General features: G+C 44.8%; 1 protein-coding gene across 1 annotated transcript in view; it reads right to left on the minus strand.

Moving 5' to 3' along the window:
- WNT2 (Wnt family member 2) overlaps positions 1-17143 on the minus strand; it is a 44085-nt gene extending 26942 nt beyond the window's left edge. Inside the window, 3 exon segments of the mRNA NM_001171042.1 lie at positions 8723-9000; positions 14461-14687; positions 16781-17143. Coding sequence (NP_001164513.1) covers positions 8723-9000; positions 14461-14687; positions 16781-16863 — 588 coding nt within the window. The 5' untranslated portion in view covers positions 16864-17143.
- Positions 17144-18462: the final 1319 nt, after the last annotated feature.

The raw sequence follows: 18462 nt of genomic DNA on the forward strand, positions 1-18462 counted from the left end.
AAGCAGTTCTTCAATAGCCCCTTGATTGCTTCAGTGCTAACACCTTGTCTGATTTTTTTTAAAGTAGCTCTTCTTCCATTCTTGGTGCAGAGTATGTTAAGCCTTCCATCTGCACAGGCTGTTTTCTACTTTGATCATTTAAGAAACTTGTTTTTTTTTTTTTTAAATGTTCTTTAAAGATAAAAGAAACTTCTAGACATTAGCAGTCTACACCAGAGAGACAGAAGTCTGAATGTTAAAATAAGGAACTATAGAAGAAGGAAATATGTGCATCATGCAGGTGGGAATGATTTCATTTTGTATTTCTCCACTCTAAATGACTCTCCAAGTATAATAATGAGATAGAACATTGACCAGGTTCTTACCATATGTCAGATCATAGAAGGCTCTTTATATGCACTTTTACTTAACCAAAATAAACATATAAGGTATGTACTAGTATTATCCCCATTTTCAGGTGAGGATATTAGTAGAGGAACTTACTCTGGATCTCACCAGCAGCAAGTGAGATAACCCACGCTGACAGGATAGACCCCAAGCCTGCCTGACCTCAGGGTCTACACATGAAATCTCTGGCTGGTGTTTCTCTTAGCAGGGTTTGCCAATCACCTGGGCTCATGTTCTTTGGCTTTGGTGAGTTCTATAAGTTTATACACTTAGCGTTTGCATATCTCATTATAGACTACAAGAATTGTTTTGCCAGTTATAAGGATAAACTTCTCCCAAGGAGCATGAAATTGTGGTTTCTTAAATCAACTTTTCTGAAAACTGAGCCCAAGCAACAGTTAGGGAGTCCTCATAAGACTTCTTTGTAGAAAATGATAATTTTTTTTTACAGGTACTGTATTTAGCTAAGTTTCCAAACCCCATACTGTGTCATACTGATGGTTACCCTATAAGAAGAAAGGCAATCCACTTTATGCTGTGTGAATATGGGCTGCCTTCACAACTGATCTCGCCTCAGAAATCCTATTAAATGTCTGCTTTAGCCCTTTCTATGCTGTGTTTTAAGTAAATTACTTAAACTTGAGCATTTAGAGACGTGTTTAGTACCTCACTTTGGGTGTATTCCATAAAGCAGTTGACATATTTCTGGTTCTATATCAGTTTTCCTGGGGGAAACACACATTAAAAACATATTATTTAATTTTCAGGTGCTGGCTTAAAGCCAAGTACATTTATTAACAATTAAACCCTTTTGACAGGTCCACATCTCTAAGCTAGGAGTTACTGAAAATTGAACCAACTTACACCCTTCAAATATACATGCCCTGGACTGGGAAAACAAGGAATACTTATTAGCAAACCAGGCAGCTGATTTGCTCATGCAAATATTTATTAACTTCAATAGGACATTATGATTTCTTGAGCACTGTCATTCTTTTAAAAAGCAGTGACTGTGGGTGGGCTTAGCTAGAAAATATAAGGTGTGGAATTTATTTTTGTAGAATTCAGGAACATTACAGTTGACTAACCTCATATATAATAATTCTTACTGACTAATGAGGCAAGTCTAAAAACCATTTCCCATTAATAATAAAACTTTACATGGAACTGTAACAATTTTGTTAAGAGTTATTCCTTCTTTGGAGACTTTCACTCTAACTAGTTTTTTTATTCGTGTGATATGGAAAGACTTGCTACAGTATTAAGCACATATTATTTTTGGGGTCCAACAAGACAGAGGTGAGGCTGACAGAGTGATCTAATTTTTTTAAGTGCATTTAATTTTATAAACTAGGGATGCCAATAAGATAAACAAGTATCTACTAAACAAAACTTGTGGGCCACAAAGATGGTCAAGATTATGGAAGCAGGGTTAGGAAGAAGGGAGGTTAAGGCAGTGCGGCTCTGCTACTTGGTTCCATTTCGTCGTCATCATTCCTACTGCTACTTCCTACTTTTTAAGAGTGTGATTTCTGTTTCATCACACCCCAGTTCCCAGAGCAGAGCCTTTATTTATTTATTATTTATTTTAAGTTGCATCAAAGGATCTATTCTTTGAAGTCTTTATTAGAGCTTAGATTTATTTGCTTGTTAGGCTATGCTTATATCTTGTACAGTGTGTATTTTCTGTTTACTTAGGAGGCATTTCCTGTAGTTGGGAATTAGATGTATCTACTTTGTCCCAGTGGCTGTCCCCAGTGCTGGTAGAACCGACCTTGGGTGGTCTGCTCTGATGAGCAGAGCATGGAGCTAGAAACCCTGGATCCCCTCCTGTCCTGAGCTTCTCTTATGCAAAGATCAAGAGGCCTCCTTACATTCTAATTCCAGATAACTTCAGTGAGCAAATGTATTTCATTGATTTGCTAATTCTCACAATCCTATTTGGCCCCAGTCTCCTCATATACAAAATGCGGACAGTAACAGAACTACCATTTGGAATTGCTGGAAGTCTGGGGTGTGTGTGTGCATTCTATTTTTCACAGCAGCTTGTCCAAGGTACATTCAAGTATTAGAGCTGCTCTCCTGATTGCACAGCCCTACCCTGCCCACTGCCTCAGTCAAGATGACAAACTTATCTAAGAGCTCCTAAGGAGTAAACCGATAATAGTATTAACCATAATGTTCAAAATATAAATATCAGGGTGGGCATTTGGCATAGTGGTTAAGCTGCCAGTTGAGATGCCCACACTAGAATACCTGGGTTTGAGTCCTGGCTCACTCCCAATTCCAGCTTCCTGAAAATAAGCACCTTGGAAAGTAGCAGGTGATGATTCAAGAGTTGGGCTCCTGCCACCCATGTGGGAGACCTGGACTAAGTTCTCAGCTCCCACCTTCAGTCTGGCCCAGCCCTGGTTACTGCAGGCATTTGAGGAGAGAACCAACAGATTCTCTGTCTCTCAAATGAAATATTTATATATATGTGTATATATATATATCAAATATAAACATTAAGAGTTGTCAAATCTAAGTATTATATTTTTCAAGATTTATTTTTTTATTTGAGAGGCAGAGTGTCAGAGGGAGGGAGGGAGGGGGAGGAAGGGAAAGATAGAAAGAGAGATATCTTTAATTTGCTGGTTTATTCTCTAGATGCCTGTAAGAGCTAGGGCTAGGTCAGGCCATAGCCAGGAGCCCAAACTCTATCCTGATCTCCCATGTGGGTGTCAGGGACCCAGATACTTGGGTCATCATTTGCTGCTTTCCCAGGTGCATTAGGAGGAAGCTGGGTTGGAAGCAGAGTAGCCAGGACTCAAACCAGTGCTCCAATATGGAGTCTGGAGACCCCAAGTGTTGGCCTAACCCACTGTGCCACAACGCCTTCCCCTAGTTTTTATTATTAATACACATCAGGAAGCTTACAAAATCAATTCTTCCATGCATATTTAAAGTTAAAAATAAAATTCTTGGAGATAGAAATTTCTCATAATTTTCATAATCTATTTTTAAAGTTATCAGCTCAAACATTTATAGGATTGAACTTTGATACCAAGCACACTGGAGAAATCAACAAATGCATAACAGTGGGACTTCCCAGTTCCAGGCCTTCCTCTATGTTTATAGTGACATCCGGGCCCTGCAGGTCCAAGCAAGACTCAAACCCGCATCCTGGCTCCTGGAACTCTCAGTCCTGAGCTGCGCCCCAGAGCCCTCCTCATTCCTCAACTTTATGATGTTCTCTCAGCTCCAGTATCTTTCTCTGAAAAGCAATTTTTCCCATCTCATCCATGGGAAGTCTTTATCTCTGGCCCAAACACCAGTAAAAGTTATGACCCAGCCTTTATCTCCTCAGCTGAGGGGCCTCTGGCTCGTGCTTCTCCGACACTCCTTAGCATCCGTGTTTGCTTTGTGCGGCCATGGTACTGGGCTCCCTGCTGGAAATCTAGTTTCCTGTGGTCAGGGGCCGCTGGGTCTTATTCTTTCCCACATCTGACTTTATACCCACAACACTGCGTTTACCAAAGTGATTCCTTAATGGATTACCTGCTGAGCCAAATTTAATCCACTCAGATCAGAACGGTGTTCTCACACTCACAGTGACAGGATTGAAATTCTGTGAACCCCTAACCAAGGCTGTTGCATTGTGCTCAGAAGGATCCAGAGTTACCTTTTCAGCATTTATTTATTTATTTTATTTTATTTTATTTATTTTTTTGACAGGCAGAGTTAGACAGTGAGAGAGAGAGAAAGAAAGATCTTCCTTCCGTTGGTTTACCCCACAATGGCCGCTATGGCTGGCGCACTGCGCCGATCCGAAGCCAGGAGCTAGGAGCTTCCTCCTGGTCTCCCATGCAGGTGCAGGGCCCAAGGACCTGGGCCATCCTCCACTGCCTTCCTGGGCCACAGCAGAGAGCTGGACTGGAAGAGGAGCAACCGGGACAGAATCCGGCGCCCCAACCAGGACTAGAACCTGGGGTGCTGGTGCCACAGGCGGAGGATTAGCCAAGTGAGCCGCGGTGCCGGCCAGCATTTATTTATTTTTAAAAAGATTTATCTATTTATTTGAAAGGCAGAGCTACATAGAGGCAGAGGCAGAGGGAGAAGGAGAGAGAGAGGGAGAGGTGGGGAGGGGGGAGGAGAGATAGGCCCTTCATCCAATGGCTCACTCCCCAGATGGCCACAATGGCTGGAGCTGCGCCAATCAGAAGCCAGGAGCTTCCTACAGGTTTCCCATGTGGATGCAGGGGCCCAAGGACTTGGGCCATCTTCTACTGCTTTCCCAGGCAATAACAGAGAGCTGGATTGGAAGAGGAACAGCCAGGTCTTGAACCTGTGCCCATATGGGATGCCAGCAATGCAGACTGCAGCTTTAGCCAGTTCGCCACAGTGGGGCCCCACCTTTTCAGCATTTTAACACAGCATTTCCCCTGTTGTCACTAACTAATACACACACATTTTAGATAACTTGTGAAGATATACAAGGGGAAAAAGTTGTCAGTAAAACTACCTTCCTAAGGTATTTTTTTTTCTTTTTTAAAGATAGAAAGCCTGTTTCCCTAGAAATTCTTAACAGAGACAATATAGCAAGTGCATGTGAACAACCACATCTGGGTTCAAGTCCCGGCGGCCATATGGGATGCTGGTACTGTGGGCAGCAGCTTTACCCGCTATGCCACAGTGCCAGTCCCTTCCCTCTCTTTTAAAAAATATTTTTTTTAAAGACAGATAAAGGGGTCCAGCATTGTGGCATAGTGGTTGTAAGGCTGCCAGCTGTAGCGCTGGCATCCAGTTTGAGCCCGGCTGCTTCACTTCTGAGCCGGCTCCCTGCTAATGTTCCTGGGAAAGCAGCAGAAGATGGTCCAAATGCTTGAGTCCCTGCACCCACGTGGTAGACAGAGAGGAAGCTCCTGGCTCTTGGCTCCTGGCTCCTGGCTTTGATGTGATCCAGCCCTGGCTGTTGTAGCCATCTGGGGAGTGAGCCAGCAAATAGAAACCTCTCTCTTCTCATCTCTCTCTCTGTCTCTCCTTCTCTCTAAATCTGCCTTTCATATGAATAAATAAATCCTTAAAGAAAAAGAAAAATTGAAGTAGTAATACCATTTTTTATTCCTATAGAGGTTTTAGGAAGATCAAGTTATAAAACACTGGACAGTAATTTGTAAGTTAGAAAGCACTACGTGCCTGTAATTTATTTGTGTGTTAAATTGTACAGTAGTCCATGCACTGTGGAGCAATGAGACTGAATCTTGAGTAACATTCAAATTGGTTCATGCCAAGTTCTATTACCTGTGTTAAAAATAACCTTCACTTCACCAAAGGGAAAAAGACGATTTTTGAGTCCCTGCTACATACCTAGTGCTATGCTCTTTGCCTTACACTTGTTTTTCCCATAGTGCCACACAGGAAAACAATGAAATTCAGTGAACAAAGCCGGAGGTACTTCACGATGAAAACTAAGGTGGCTCTGATCTGGAATCCCATGTTCTTTCTGTCCTTACTATTGTCAGAGACACCATTTGGGGAAAGTATTTCTATGGAATTCCTATTGTTCTCATGGAAACACTTACTCTTGTGGATAATTCCAGAGTGACTGAAGGGCATTATTTGATTGGATACAAGGATTATTTGATATAGGTACTCCTTGAAACGTTTAAAGAAGTTGTGATTGTTTCACTTTAGAGGAAAGAATGAACTAATTCCAAAAGCCATTTGCCAGGAATTGAAAGGAAACAGAATATTGACAAACAGTGGTATCTCCTGTGTGTAATTTACACCCATCTTCAAGTATAATTTGGAAGTTTTCGTAGCATGGTTTCTTTAGACCTAAGAAGTGAGGCTGAGGGAAGCTATGGAATTTCTTTCTTGATAGAATGCTTGTTTAGAACAGGGTAGATTATCTTTCTAGGACTTATTCATAGTCCTGTTGGAAGTAGAAAAGTAGACTCTACCAAGTAAACATGAAGGGAAAAGTTGTTATAAATCCTGAAACTGTGATTAAAATGCATGATATTACAGCAAAGGGGGACTGAAATGATATTACAGTACAGAGACACTTGAGGGTGCTCTAACCAGCTGCTATTAAAAAAAATGAGTTAAACTGTTCAGGTATTGGGGGAAATGAGGGACTACTGTGAATGGCAGTGTTGACATCTGACTTTTAGCACTGGCTAAACAGAACAACCTTAGAATAGATGGCTTTTCTTTTAAATCAAATGTATCGGTCTTCCTTCTTACCACCCTTCTTCCCAGTTTAAAACGTGGAAAGCATTCACACTGGACAACTTGAGAAACACGTAAAGAGAACAAAGAAGAAAAAAGCTCTCAGTATGGGAGGCTGGGTGTTCTCATGTCAGGCCAGTTGGAGGCTTAGCTCAGGAGGCCGACCTTCAAACGCCAACCCAGCCTGTTCACATCTTGATTCCACAGACCTACTGATGGTGGTAGTAGGGGGAGGAGCAATGGGGGGTCTGATGACCGCAAGCAGAGAATTAGAGACGCATGTTTATCTCAATACATTTACTCTCATTAAAGTTCATATTCACTGACATCATGCATCTCCTTGAGAAAGCCTGCCCACCCACCATTAATTAAAGCCACATTTTAAAAAGTCAGTGTGTGCACTTTTATTCCAATCAAAAGTAGCCTCCTAAGTTTTGCAGAGTAGGCAGGAGAGTATCTGAGGCCTGACAGCTGTTCACCTCTACACAGGGAAGAATCATGTAATGTACAGTAAAAGCCATGTTATTCAGGGCCTAAAATATAATGGCTAAGATCTGTTGTCTTGAAGAGTTGAAACATTCAGTATCTAATAACGTATTAAGCAAAATTCACATTTATTTTGGTAAGTCAACATTCTTTGGATACAGTGTATGACCACATGCCTTTATCCTCCCAAATGATCAGAGAAATCTAACTGTGTTCCCTGTCTGAATAATTAAGCAGCACACTCCTATTGTAGACACCACAGTTCATAACTTTTACACGTGCTATCAGTGTCAAAACAGAGGTCAATGTAAATTTCTTTTATCCAAATCATTGCACAAACAGTAATTTCCCATAGCTGTAGGATTGCACAACCACAGTCTATATTCTTGGCAGTAGTCAACCTAACTTCATAGATTCATGAAAATAAGGAATGTTGACTTTTCAAGTTCAAGAAAGGTACTATTTGTAAACAGTTCAGGTCACACTCATCTTAGTCTATGTGCTAAGCAAGAGTTCTTTCCTTCTGACTTCCTTTAAATGAGATTTGCTCTCTCCAGGAGCCTAGTAAAAAGGTTTTCATCCAAACAGATCTGCATTCTTTTCTATTCTTTTCCCTATTAAAGCCCCCCTTGGAGACCTTTCAATTTTATACTGATCTTCCTTTCTATAATATCCAGTACATTTCTATGTTGTATTGATAAAAGACAAATTATGGTTATCTCTTCCCATTTGTAATTAGCTTATTCCAGAATAATTCTGACCAAATATTTCCTGAGGCCAGCCAATTTATTCTTTCTATATAGAGGTGTACCTAGTGGGCAGCATTCTGGTTATGCTACCTTAAAGAAAGGGATGTGTCATCAATAGATCCAAGCACTGGTATTGAGATGGTTTAATCCTGACTCTGCTCACCCCTGAGCTGGGAGCTGAAACTTGAATTCTAGCCCTTACTCTCTATCAACTCACCACGTGACCTTGAGGGTTTCTGGTTTTCCATCTGGCAAACAGTGGGTAGAGAGTAACTACTGTGTCACAGGCCCACAGCCCAGGAAGACTAGCAGATAAGGCACCAGAGCACCCCTTGGGGGGCCAAGTCTTTCCTGGTCTGCTTACTCTTCCAGCAAAAAACACAAAAAACAAGGTAGAGCTTTTATGAGTTAGAGCTGGGTCTGGCTCTAAAAGAGCATTCCCGAATACAGAAGAAGCCAATGAACCGTGCCTGGTGAATTTCATGAACAGTCTGGGAGAAGATGCTGTGGATATTGCTATCTCTTAGACACAACCATTCAATGTACCACTGCTATATGGGAGGAAGTAACATCCTAATCCAGACCCTATCTGCCCAGATGATACAGGATCCAGAGGGACCATAAAACACTTGACTCAACACAATGCCAAAAGCAATGGGTGGACTCCTTCAGCTCAGCTGTGGGAAGGAAAGTGGAGTGTGGGTGGGGATCTTTTAACCCAGTCGGTGGTATTCTTTAGAACAAACAGCTCAGTGCTGGGGGACAGTGGAAAGTCGTGACTCTACAGCATTTTATCAGCGCTAGGAAAAGTTTTAGATAAGCTCTGCTCAAGTGATTGATAGGACCATGCTGTGTACAAAATGAGCACCATTGCATTTCCATACCTTCCTGCCCGCTCTGTTGTTGTGAAGATTCATCAGCGCTCTGGCATCCTTTCCTTTCCTTTCCTTGGCATCCACAAAGGCTCGGGCAAACTTGATCCCATAGTCAATGTTATCACTGCAGCCACCCCAGTCGAAGGTGCCCTTGCTGTCCTTGGCAGTTCCTTTCTTCTTTGGATCACAGGAACAGGATTTTAATTCTCCTTGGCTACAGGCCCTGGTGATGGCAAATACAACTCCAGCTGAGGAGATGGCGTATACAAAGGCAGATTCCCGACTACCTGAAACAAAAATGCTTTTCTTAAAAGTGGTCTGGCAGCACTAGCTCTGAAGAACTTTCACACGGTGACTGTATGATATTTGATCTGCTAGGGGCATCCATTGCCACTAGACAAAAGGCTGATGGGATACGGGAAGATTTATTTCATTTCTAGAGCTAAGGCTCACTCTTTAATATGAATGATTGCCACGTAATAGATATCTGTAGAACAAGTCTCCTCAAAGCAAATGACAAGTATAAAAACCCAAAATGGCCTTGTGTCTTCAAACCAGCTCATGCACATGGCATCGCTAGCTAAGCCTTAGTTTTTTCATCTTAAAATACAGTCTGAATTCTACAATTCAATCATTCCATGATATTTTTGAGTATTCACAGCTTCTGTTGGAAAAAAAAAAAAAAAACCAAACTTCTGAACTACCAGGCATTACTGAAGACATTCATAGGCATTTAAATTATTGACATTGAAAGACTGAATTCAGAGAAACCTAGGGGCTGAGGTAGGACGAGAATTCCGGCAGTAACCAGCTCCTGGCGTTAACACTGAGAGCTTTGGCTTGGCATCAACTTTCACAAGTAATTGAAAGATTGTTGAAGGCAATATGCAATATCCTTGAGTTACATACTATGTCTAGCCATTAAGGTGAATGTACTTTCTTCTAGAACACCTGCACTAATCACTGCTATTGGGTAAAAGACAGTGAAAAGCTTTTCTTTGGTTTTTCTGGAAGGAAGCAAATTTACCGCCTATAATTAGACTTGGGCAAGAACCCTTTGGGGTGCTTTCTTAGAATTGTTCTTTATTAGACCACAGGCTACTTTCACTTACAGGCTGAAAGGTACATATTTCAGTGCAATAACTACATTAAATTATTTTAATAATCTGTAGTAACTCATAACACGGTGTTGCGGTATAGTGACAGATATAAGGCTCTTTAGGGTCCTTGTGCACCTTGTTTCTCAAGTGGAGCTGTATTTCATTGTTATTAGCATGCGTTGTTATTCATGGTTGCTGCAGCAAATATATTCACAATCAAAATAGAAGCTAGACAACCTAGTGCCAACGCAAGGCAGAACACAGAACCGTTGGGTGAGTTAGGATGTCAAGCGCAGTGTGACTTTCTGAGCCACACAGCTAGGAGCACAAACCACCTTTCTGAATGGAAGCCCTGCTTGTTTCCGTTTGTCATTCATGGCTAAAATTTATTATACGTCCCTGGCAATATTTGCTCTGCAAGTCTCATTATTAAAAATCAGGAAAACATATCTACGCCCTATTAAATGGCACTTACCTCAGCCTTCAGAAAATCTCTCTCTCGAAACCTCTAACCATCAGAAAAAAGTTAATCATGCCCCGTAGTCAAATAAAATCAAATAGATGAATATTTGTCATAGGGAACAGGTAGTGGTCTCTAGATAGACCTGTGATGGTGCATGGGAGCTGTCCCAGAGGTCTGTGGTGGTACATGGGAGCTGTCTCAGAGGTCTGTGGTGGTACATGGGAGCTGTCCCAGAGATCTGTGGTGGTACATGGGAGCTGTCCCAGAGGTCTGTGGTGGTACATGGGAGCTGTCCCAGAGGTCTGTGGTGGTGCATGGGAGCTGTCTCAGAGCTCTGTGGTGGTACATGGGAGCTGTCTCACAGGTCTGTGGTGGTACATGGGAGCTGTCTCAGAGATCTGTGATGGTGCATGGGAGTTGTCCCAGAGGTCTGTGGTGGTACATGAGAGCTGTCCCAGAGGTCTGTGGTGGTGCATGGGAGCTGTCTCACAGGTCTGTGGTGGTACAAGGGAGCTGTCTCAGAGGTCTGTGGTGGTACATGGGAGCTGTCTCACAGGTCTGTGGTGGTACATGGGAGCTGTCCCAGAGGTCTGTGGTGGTACATGGGAGCTGTCTCAGAGGTCTGTGGTGGTACATGGGAGCTGTCCCAGAGGTCTGTGGTGGTACATGGGAGCTGTCCCAGAGGTCTGTGATGGTATAAGGGAGCTGTCCCAGAGGTCTGTGGTGGTACATGGGAGCTGTCCCAGAGGTCTGTGGTGGTACATGGGAGCTGTCTCAGAGGTCTGTGGTGGTACATGGGAGCTGTCTCAGAGGTCTGTGGTGGTGCATGGGAACTGTCTCAGAGGGTCCCCGCTTGTGTTATCAAGGACACAGGACTCTGAGTGAAACTGACATGTGCTGTAAAGGAAGGTGAGAGATGGTGCATGGCTTAATCAGGTCGTAGCTTCCAGATCAATAACATTTTTATCATCCGCATTTCATAGTTCAGGAAAACATCTTGCCCATAGTTATCCCATTTATTTTCTCAAGTCTGGTCTTGGATTTGGAGTCCAGTGCCCATGATCAGAGATGCCACACAGGGGAAAAAAACTCCTAAGTGCCTAATAAATTTAGCAACAGTGTTCATTTTAAGGAGACACCAATTTTGTGAGGTGGTCTTTCAGGGGGAAGGGATGGGAGATGTGGATGACGGTGTGTCACTGAGGATCAGTCCTCTAGGTGTGGAATTCATCCTGCTGTGAGGTGCAAACAACTGCATTGACTTATTGGCCGAAAGAAAAAGAAATCACAATCTGCTCCATTTCAGAAATAATTTTCAAAGCAAAAACATCACCTTTCTAAAGATTTATCATTCAAACAGGTTACTAAATAGTTAAATGTTTATTTATTTGAATGAAAAACAGCGCATTGACTGGCTATTCATTTTACCTCCAGATGTTTTGATATCACGAAGATATGGCCTTAAGATGTTTTCAGTTAAGTGTTTGAGATGAATCACTAAAATGCTATGTGTGAAATAGTAGCACATTTCAAGAATTGGCTTTGTAACAAAATAAATTGTGATCTTAGGCCTCTTTGTAGAAAAACTGATTCTTTTTAAAGCCATCACAACATTCAGATCTAAATGGTGATGTTTTTACTTCCTAATGTGTGGCTATTGAAGTTGCTCTCATTTTTGATCTTAGAAAAATAAAGCAAGTGTACTATGAAGTACACAATCTCTGTTTTTGTTACCTGGGAAGGCCAAACACTAGAAACTAGAGTTTCTTGAAAGATGTGGTTTACTGAATTCTCTTTAAAACGATTTGATTTTAACATATGTATCTACAAAGGTAAAGCCTAATAATCTTTTGACTCTGTCATAAAGCTTATTCTAGAATTCTGAAGGCATATTCTTGCAAGAATGTTTTTGGTTTTCCTCTGCTTGTGACTAGCAACTGTCTGTTCAAAGAGTAAATGACAAATGTCCCTAAGACTTATTCTTTCTTATTCTGGCTCTCTAAGGCAACACAGGCAAATTGTCTCCATGACCATCCAGTCTTTTAGTAACTTGGATGTTTTCTCTAAATGGTGTTACTCTTTGCTTTTCCTATTAGTCTATAAGCACATTTAGGTTTCCTAAGGAGAGTTCTTTACAACTCTAAGATATTAATTTCCACCCAAGCAATTAATTGTGAAAATATTTAAAACTGCCTCATTGGAATTTCCTGATTATTTCCAGGAAAAGCTGCTGTAGACCAAATCTGGCCTTCCCATAACCAATACAAAATCATCACTGATGGTCACAGGGGTTTGCATAAATGTTTGAGAAAGAATTGGGCCTTCTGTGCACAATCGAAATTGTGTAGCATGAGTGTTGTAGGTTCTAAGCACATTGGCAAAGCGTTCCGCTTCATCAGAAAGGAATCTGAAGGAAGTATTCGTTAGGATCTTATATTTACCTGAGGCCTTGGGCTAAGTCAAACTAGTCCCATTTCCACCAGTTCTAACCTCCTCCTTCCGAGCAGCTCTACAGCTCTGAAGAAGCAAACACTGCCAAGATTAGGATCCAGTATTTCATGAAGGAATCCCCTTTGGCACATATATGAGTACTATCTGTAGGGTCACTGGTCAAAACTGCTTCATTTGATTTGTGATCTAAAGATTTTTTTTTAATAGGGAGATATCTTAATGGATCTAGAGGTGGTCATTTTGCAAATGAGAAATGCATCTACACTGAAATCACTGGAAAATGGTTGGGAGTACTTTGAAAAAGAAAGATTCTGATAAACACTGAGAGCCTGCACATAATGTATCCAGAGATTACTTGTGCTAGATATTTGCAAGCTCTCTTTGACAAGGTCCAGCACTTTAATTGATTCACTGGTGAGCTAATCTAGGTGAAGTCTTAAATTCCATGAAGCTGAAATTTACTATTAACCTTTCAAAAATTTGCGATGTCATATCGAAACTCCAAAAAGAATGCAGAAGAGTATAGTTCTTAAACTAGAGAATAAAATTGCAGAATATCGCAGTAAATTAACTTTAGGAATACTCCAAGAGTGAGAGTACTACGCCCTTGGGGGATTTTAGAGACATTCAGTTATGCATTTGGCCTCATAAAACCCTAGGGCTGTGATGATTACATGATAGAAACACCCTCTGTTAAGCATTACCAAGTTGCACAGCCTGGATGATTTTCTTAGGAATGGTGATGGGGGCTGGGGGTGGGGGCGCTAAAAACAAGTGTACATGTTCTTGTCTCTGGGGTTTGCACATAAACTCTTGTGTTTTCAGACAGGTCTCCCTATGGCAAATAGGCTGTGTTATTTCCTGGAGAATACTAATAATGCCAGCTTAGTAGATGGGTATTATTTGGAATTAAAACCTGATTTTCAATTGATTTTCTCTGATTGCAAACTAGCTAAATAGCTCCTTCCCATGTTCAGATGTTTATTTTATAATTGGATAATGTTGAAGTCTCCTTTGAAGGAAAAAAAAAACCCTCATATAGTCTTGTTTCCTACTTCCGTCCTCCATAATAATCTTATTGCTTAAAATGTTGCTGGAAAATAATAGGTGCTCACTGTAAGTTCATCCAGGCTTTGGTCGTAATGAGTGGTGCTGGTAATACATAAGGCTGCAGGAAAGGCACAGGGAATGCAGGATAGGCCCTGCCCTTACAAATATATAATCCATTGTAAAAAATGTTCGATACAGAGTGGCTGAAGGCTGAGGAGCTGAATGAGAGGTCAAAGGCACTCAGTAAAGAGTTTTCTCTACTTCTCAATAACATTCACTCTGTTTTTGTAATCATGATGATCTTTGGCTGATAAGAGATGTGAGCATTCTACCCTGCTCTTCTGCTTAAATTCTCCTGGAAGGTTCAAGCCCCAGAAAGATAAGGAAAAAGTCAGAAGATCCCTGTGGCTGTGTCCTCCTGTCTCCTAGAAACAAAATCTGAAACAGGAGAGACGTGCAGGGTTGAAGCAATGCACAGAGCAGACAGGGAAGACAACAGCCCTGGGCCCTACATGCTACTCCATGACTGGCTTACAGTAAGACTATTTAGACAAGTCCCATGATTTTCTCATCCTTATCTTCAAGACAGAGACGATGCCACCCAATAGCACAAATGGATAGACTATAATGCAGTTGCAGCCCCAGTGAGGGTTGTGTGGAGCCAGGGGAGGCGAGAGACTTACTTCGGAGCAGAACCCTGCCAAAGAGGCCGTGATCCCTGTCCAGGGTGTTGCAGTTCCAGCGGTGCTGTCGGAACTGATACTGGCACTCTGCTGTCCACTCGGCCACACCCAGGCCTATGGCACGCATCACGTCTGGGTGTCGGTGGCACAGCTGCCGCTGGCGGCTCACCAGGCCTGGCACATTGTCACACATCACCCTGGAGGAGTCACCTGTAGCTCTCATGTACCTGGGAGGGACCAATGCAGAGAGGAGAGAGACGTGAGCAGACAGCCCTGGCTCAGCGTTTCCCAGGAGACTGGAGCAAAAGCACTGTCTTAGGATGGATTCTTTATCATTTTGGTGATGTTAAGCTGGTTTTAATTCACTGGAGAAGCAGGCGAAGGAAGGCACGGGGCAGGATCTGGCAGAAGCCACGCTGTGGTGGAGTGGTGCTTGTCTTTTGCACTTGAAGCCAGGGCCACCCAAGGACGCCCTTGGCAGGGAGGTAGAGGCAAGGACTGCAGTTGGGGGATTGAAAGAGATTGCAGCCTTCCAGGGGAAATGTGTTTTGGGGAGGACACCTAAGGACTTTCTTCCCTGGAAGGCTCTGATCTCAGTGACACAATGTGTCTGGACTTGACTTTGGAGGAAGCCAACCTCTGGAAGCCCCTCACTCCATTTATTTAACCTAATATCTTACAAACTGTCTGCATCTGTCTAATCAACACCTGCTGGTATCTGATGCTACAGTCTCCTCACAGGCATGCCATTCTTTCCTTACTTAAAAAAAATCCCTTACATATTTCCATTATCTAGTTCTCTTTAGCTTTTATGGAAAACCTTTGGAAAAAATTCTTTCTATTGTTATTAAGGACACTAAATGTTTGGAAGAATCAAACAATGTTATAGCTCCATAAAGTACTTTTTGAAAAGAAACTTTAACAAAAAATTACATCATCATCCCTACCCAGATGTTCTCTATTAGTTGTGAAATGTTTAGAAAGGTACCTTTTATATAACCCAAGCTGCCATAGGTGTCTTTTGAAGGGATCAAACAAGGAGAATGTCTTTTTCTTGTATTTTCATTATTTTATATGATCATAAAATCGCTACAGCTGTGACTTCCAAAAAATATATTTAAGTGACAGCTGAGAGACAATGTGACAAAAAGCCTGGGCAATAAATAATGTTTATACACCCATGGAAACAGAAATGGTCATTTTATTGAAACATGGTCAGTCTGATAAATCAATCTTTGATCCTGTGTCAGCAATGTCAAGGCTAAACGCCTTCCTGTTCAAAGCCGGCTTAGGGAGGAATTGAACCCTTTTTCCCACCAGCACTCTTTGCCTTACCCCTTTGAGGGGCTCTAGTATCTTCCTAAGAAGTTCCCTTCTCCAGTCTTTCACTGGGCTGAGAGGCTTACTTTTGCCAGACTCTGAAAACCAGAGCCCGATAAGCAGTCTTTCTGAGTCAGAATTCTAGTATCTGTTCTGAAACTTCTATCGGTGAGGAACTTTCCACGGAACCTAACTCCATCTCTCTCTGAGATCAGGAAGTCGGGAGATGGGGCAGAGTTTCTGCATGGGGACAGAAGCTGCCTTTGGAACTTTCCCCGATGCTAAGACCTGCCGCGGTTCAAGGTTACATCACTATGCAAAATAAATAAATAAAGGCATTAGGTCAGCACCCTACAAAGGCCGCCGGTGGAGTTACTCTTTGGGGTGCGGGTTTCGGACAGGGCTGTGGCTTGGCAGAAAGGCGACAGTGTCTACCTGGGGGCAGCAGGGCGTTCTTCTGCCTCACTGAAGGGAAGCATTAGGAATGTGGGAGGACGGGAAATAATAGTCTGTGGGTTCCACAACTCCTGACTGCCTGAATCGACCGCCGGCTTATCTCCAGGCGTTTTGGGGAGAGAAAAAGGTGGGGGAAGCAGATGTAGTTTTCAAGGTGAATTTACACATACGTACGCGTACACACACACACACACACACACACACCCCCATGTGGAGCTGGAGAACTGGCTGGCGCGGCTCTCCACAGGATCACAAATTGGCTGATTTTGCGGTCGCTCAGCTGCATCCAAATAACCCAAACACCAGGGCTCTCATTACAGGGGGGCATGTGATTTTTTTTTTTTTTTTTGGAGTTGTCAAAGCTGAAAGGGTCTTCCGCGGAAAGCTAAGGGGCACGGGATGGGGCAACAGCAGCGCGCAGCAGTGGGGTTCGGGCTGGCGGCATCCGTGTCTGTGGGGCAGCGCCACCGCCTCGCAGGATCTGGGACCCGCGCGGTCCCCGCTCCCCTCTCCCTTCTCCCAAGTGTCCGCGTTGGGGACTTACCACCATGAAGAGCTGACCTCGGGGCTGAGCCAGGTCAAGAGCAGAGGGAGCCCCAGCCAGATTCCACCGAGAGGGGCGTTCATATTAACCCCCTTGCGTCCGCATCAGGTCAGACTCCGTGTGCGGGCGCCATGCGTGCGCGGAGCAGAAGCGCTCAGCGCCGGGAGCGCCTCGTCACGGCCGCCGGCGCCGCGCCCCCGCCCCCCCTGCTCGCGTCTGCGGGCGAGCAGCAAGACTCACTGATAAAGTTTCAAAAGACAAGCCCGGGGAGCGATAAAGGCCAGCCGGGCCGCCTCGCCCACAGCCCAATTCCCCAGGCGCAGGAGCGCGGCCGCCGCACGCCCCAGTCCGATCAGCTCTGCACCCCACCGGCAGCAGCTGTGGAGGGGGCGCTGCGCTGGAGTGGGTGGGGGTGGGGGGGCACAGGGTCTCGCACGCGAGTGGACAGAAGGATTGCCAGGGACGTCTGGGGGCGAGGGGGCGGGGAGGAAAGAGCACCAGCGTTTGGGGAAGCCCGGAGCAAAAAGCCAGCTCAGCCCCAGGAGCGCGCATTCCGGATAGGCGAGGCTACCCGCAGGCACACAGCAGTCCCCAAGGAGCAGGCGACATGGGAACGTGAGGGCAGGGACTGCAACAGGACTGGGTGCGAGATGCCAGAATCCACTCATGGCCTCGCTTCTCTCCCTGCCACTGGGAAGGATCAAAGCACTTGTGAATTTGGAGCTGCAAGGTTGGGGAGGGAGGGGCTGGGCCACCTCCGGGAAATAAAGACCTGTAGCCTAGGTTCCTCTTGTGTTGGGCTTAACCACAGAACTCCAGAAGAAGGGAGCCGAGAAGCCTGGAGTCCCCGGGGATCTCCCCAGCACTCTCGGCAGCGCACTGGGGACCACGAGATTTTCACACACACCCAGCTCCTCTCTGGCGCTGCAGAGCGCCGAGATCGCACAGGGAGGGCGGGAGTCCACCCAGAGGCTGCGCCCAGCGCTGGCCGCACCTTCCGCAGCCTGGGTGCTGGAGCTGCGTGACTGGTGGGGCGGGGGTAGGGATGGGGGTCGAGGGACCCTCAGCCCTAGACCTGGGCCAGGCAGAGCCCAGCGAGAGGGGCTTGGCCTGCGGGCGGAGCATCTCAGGCAGCAACTGGCGTGCGGCCCCGCGGTTTATCACCGGAAAGGAAGGAAGACCAGGAACTCACAGCGGCCGTGAACTGTTCCATTGCTCCTTTCCTGGGGCGGAGGGACCAGTCGCCCGCCCGTCCGCCCACCCGGGAACTTGCACTTGGGAATAGGCAGTGCGTGTGCATGCATGAGTGTTTAGGTGGGTGGGGGGCGCATTGTTCGCAGGCCGCAGGAGGGGTGGCCGTCCAGATGGCAAGGACAGGCTCTCGCCCTGCGCGCCCACCCCTCGGCCAGCCCTCCCTGAGCGCGGTGAGGGTCTGGACGAGGCAAAGCTCAGAGACGCCAAAAACCTGAAAGATGCTGTCATCGCCACCCCTTCCCCCATGCCGGTCCCTGGCAGGTCTGGCACCTCCCAGGCTGACCCAGATACATCCCCATTTGGGTCCGGAAGGGAGGAGAGGGAAACAAGCACCGAGCCACCCACGACTCGGGAAGAGCAGGGCCCCGCGCCAGGGCCGCTGCATATCTCTGGGCCGTGACCCAGGGGGAAGTTGTGCTCGGTCTGTG

Source organism: Oryctolagus cuniculus, chromosome 3 (assembly GCF_964237555.1).
Source record: "Oryctolagus cuniculus chromosome 3, mOryCun1.1, whole genome shotgun sequence".
In the NCBI taxonomy this organism is placed as follows: domain Eukaryota; kingdom Metazoa; phylum Chordata; class Mammalia; order Lagomorpha; family Leporidae; genus Oryctolagus; species Oryctolagus cuniculus.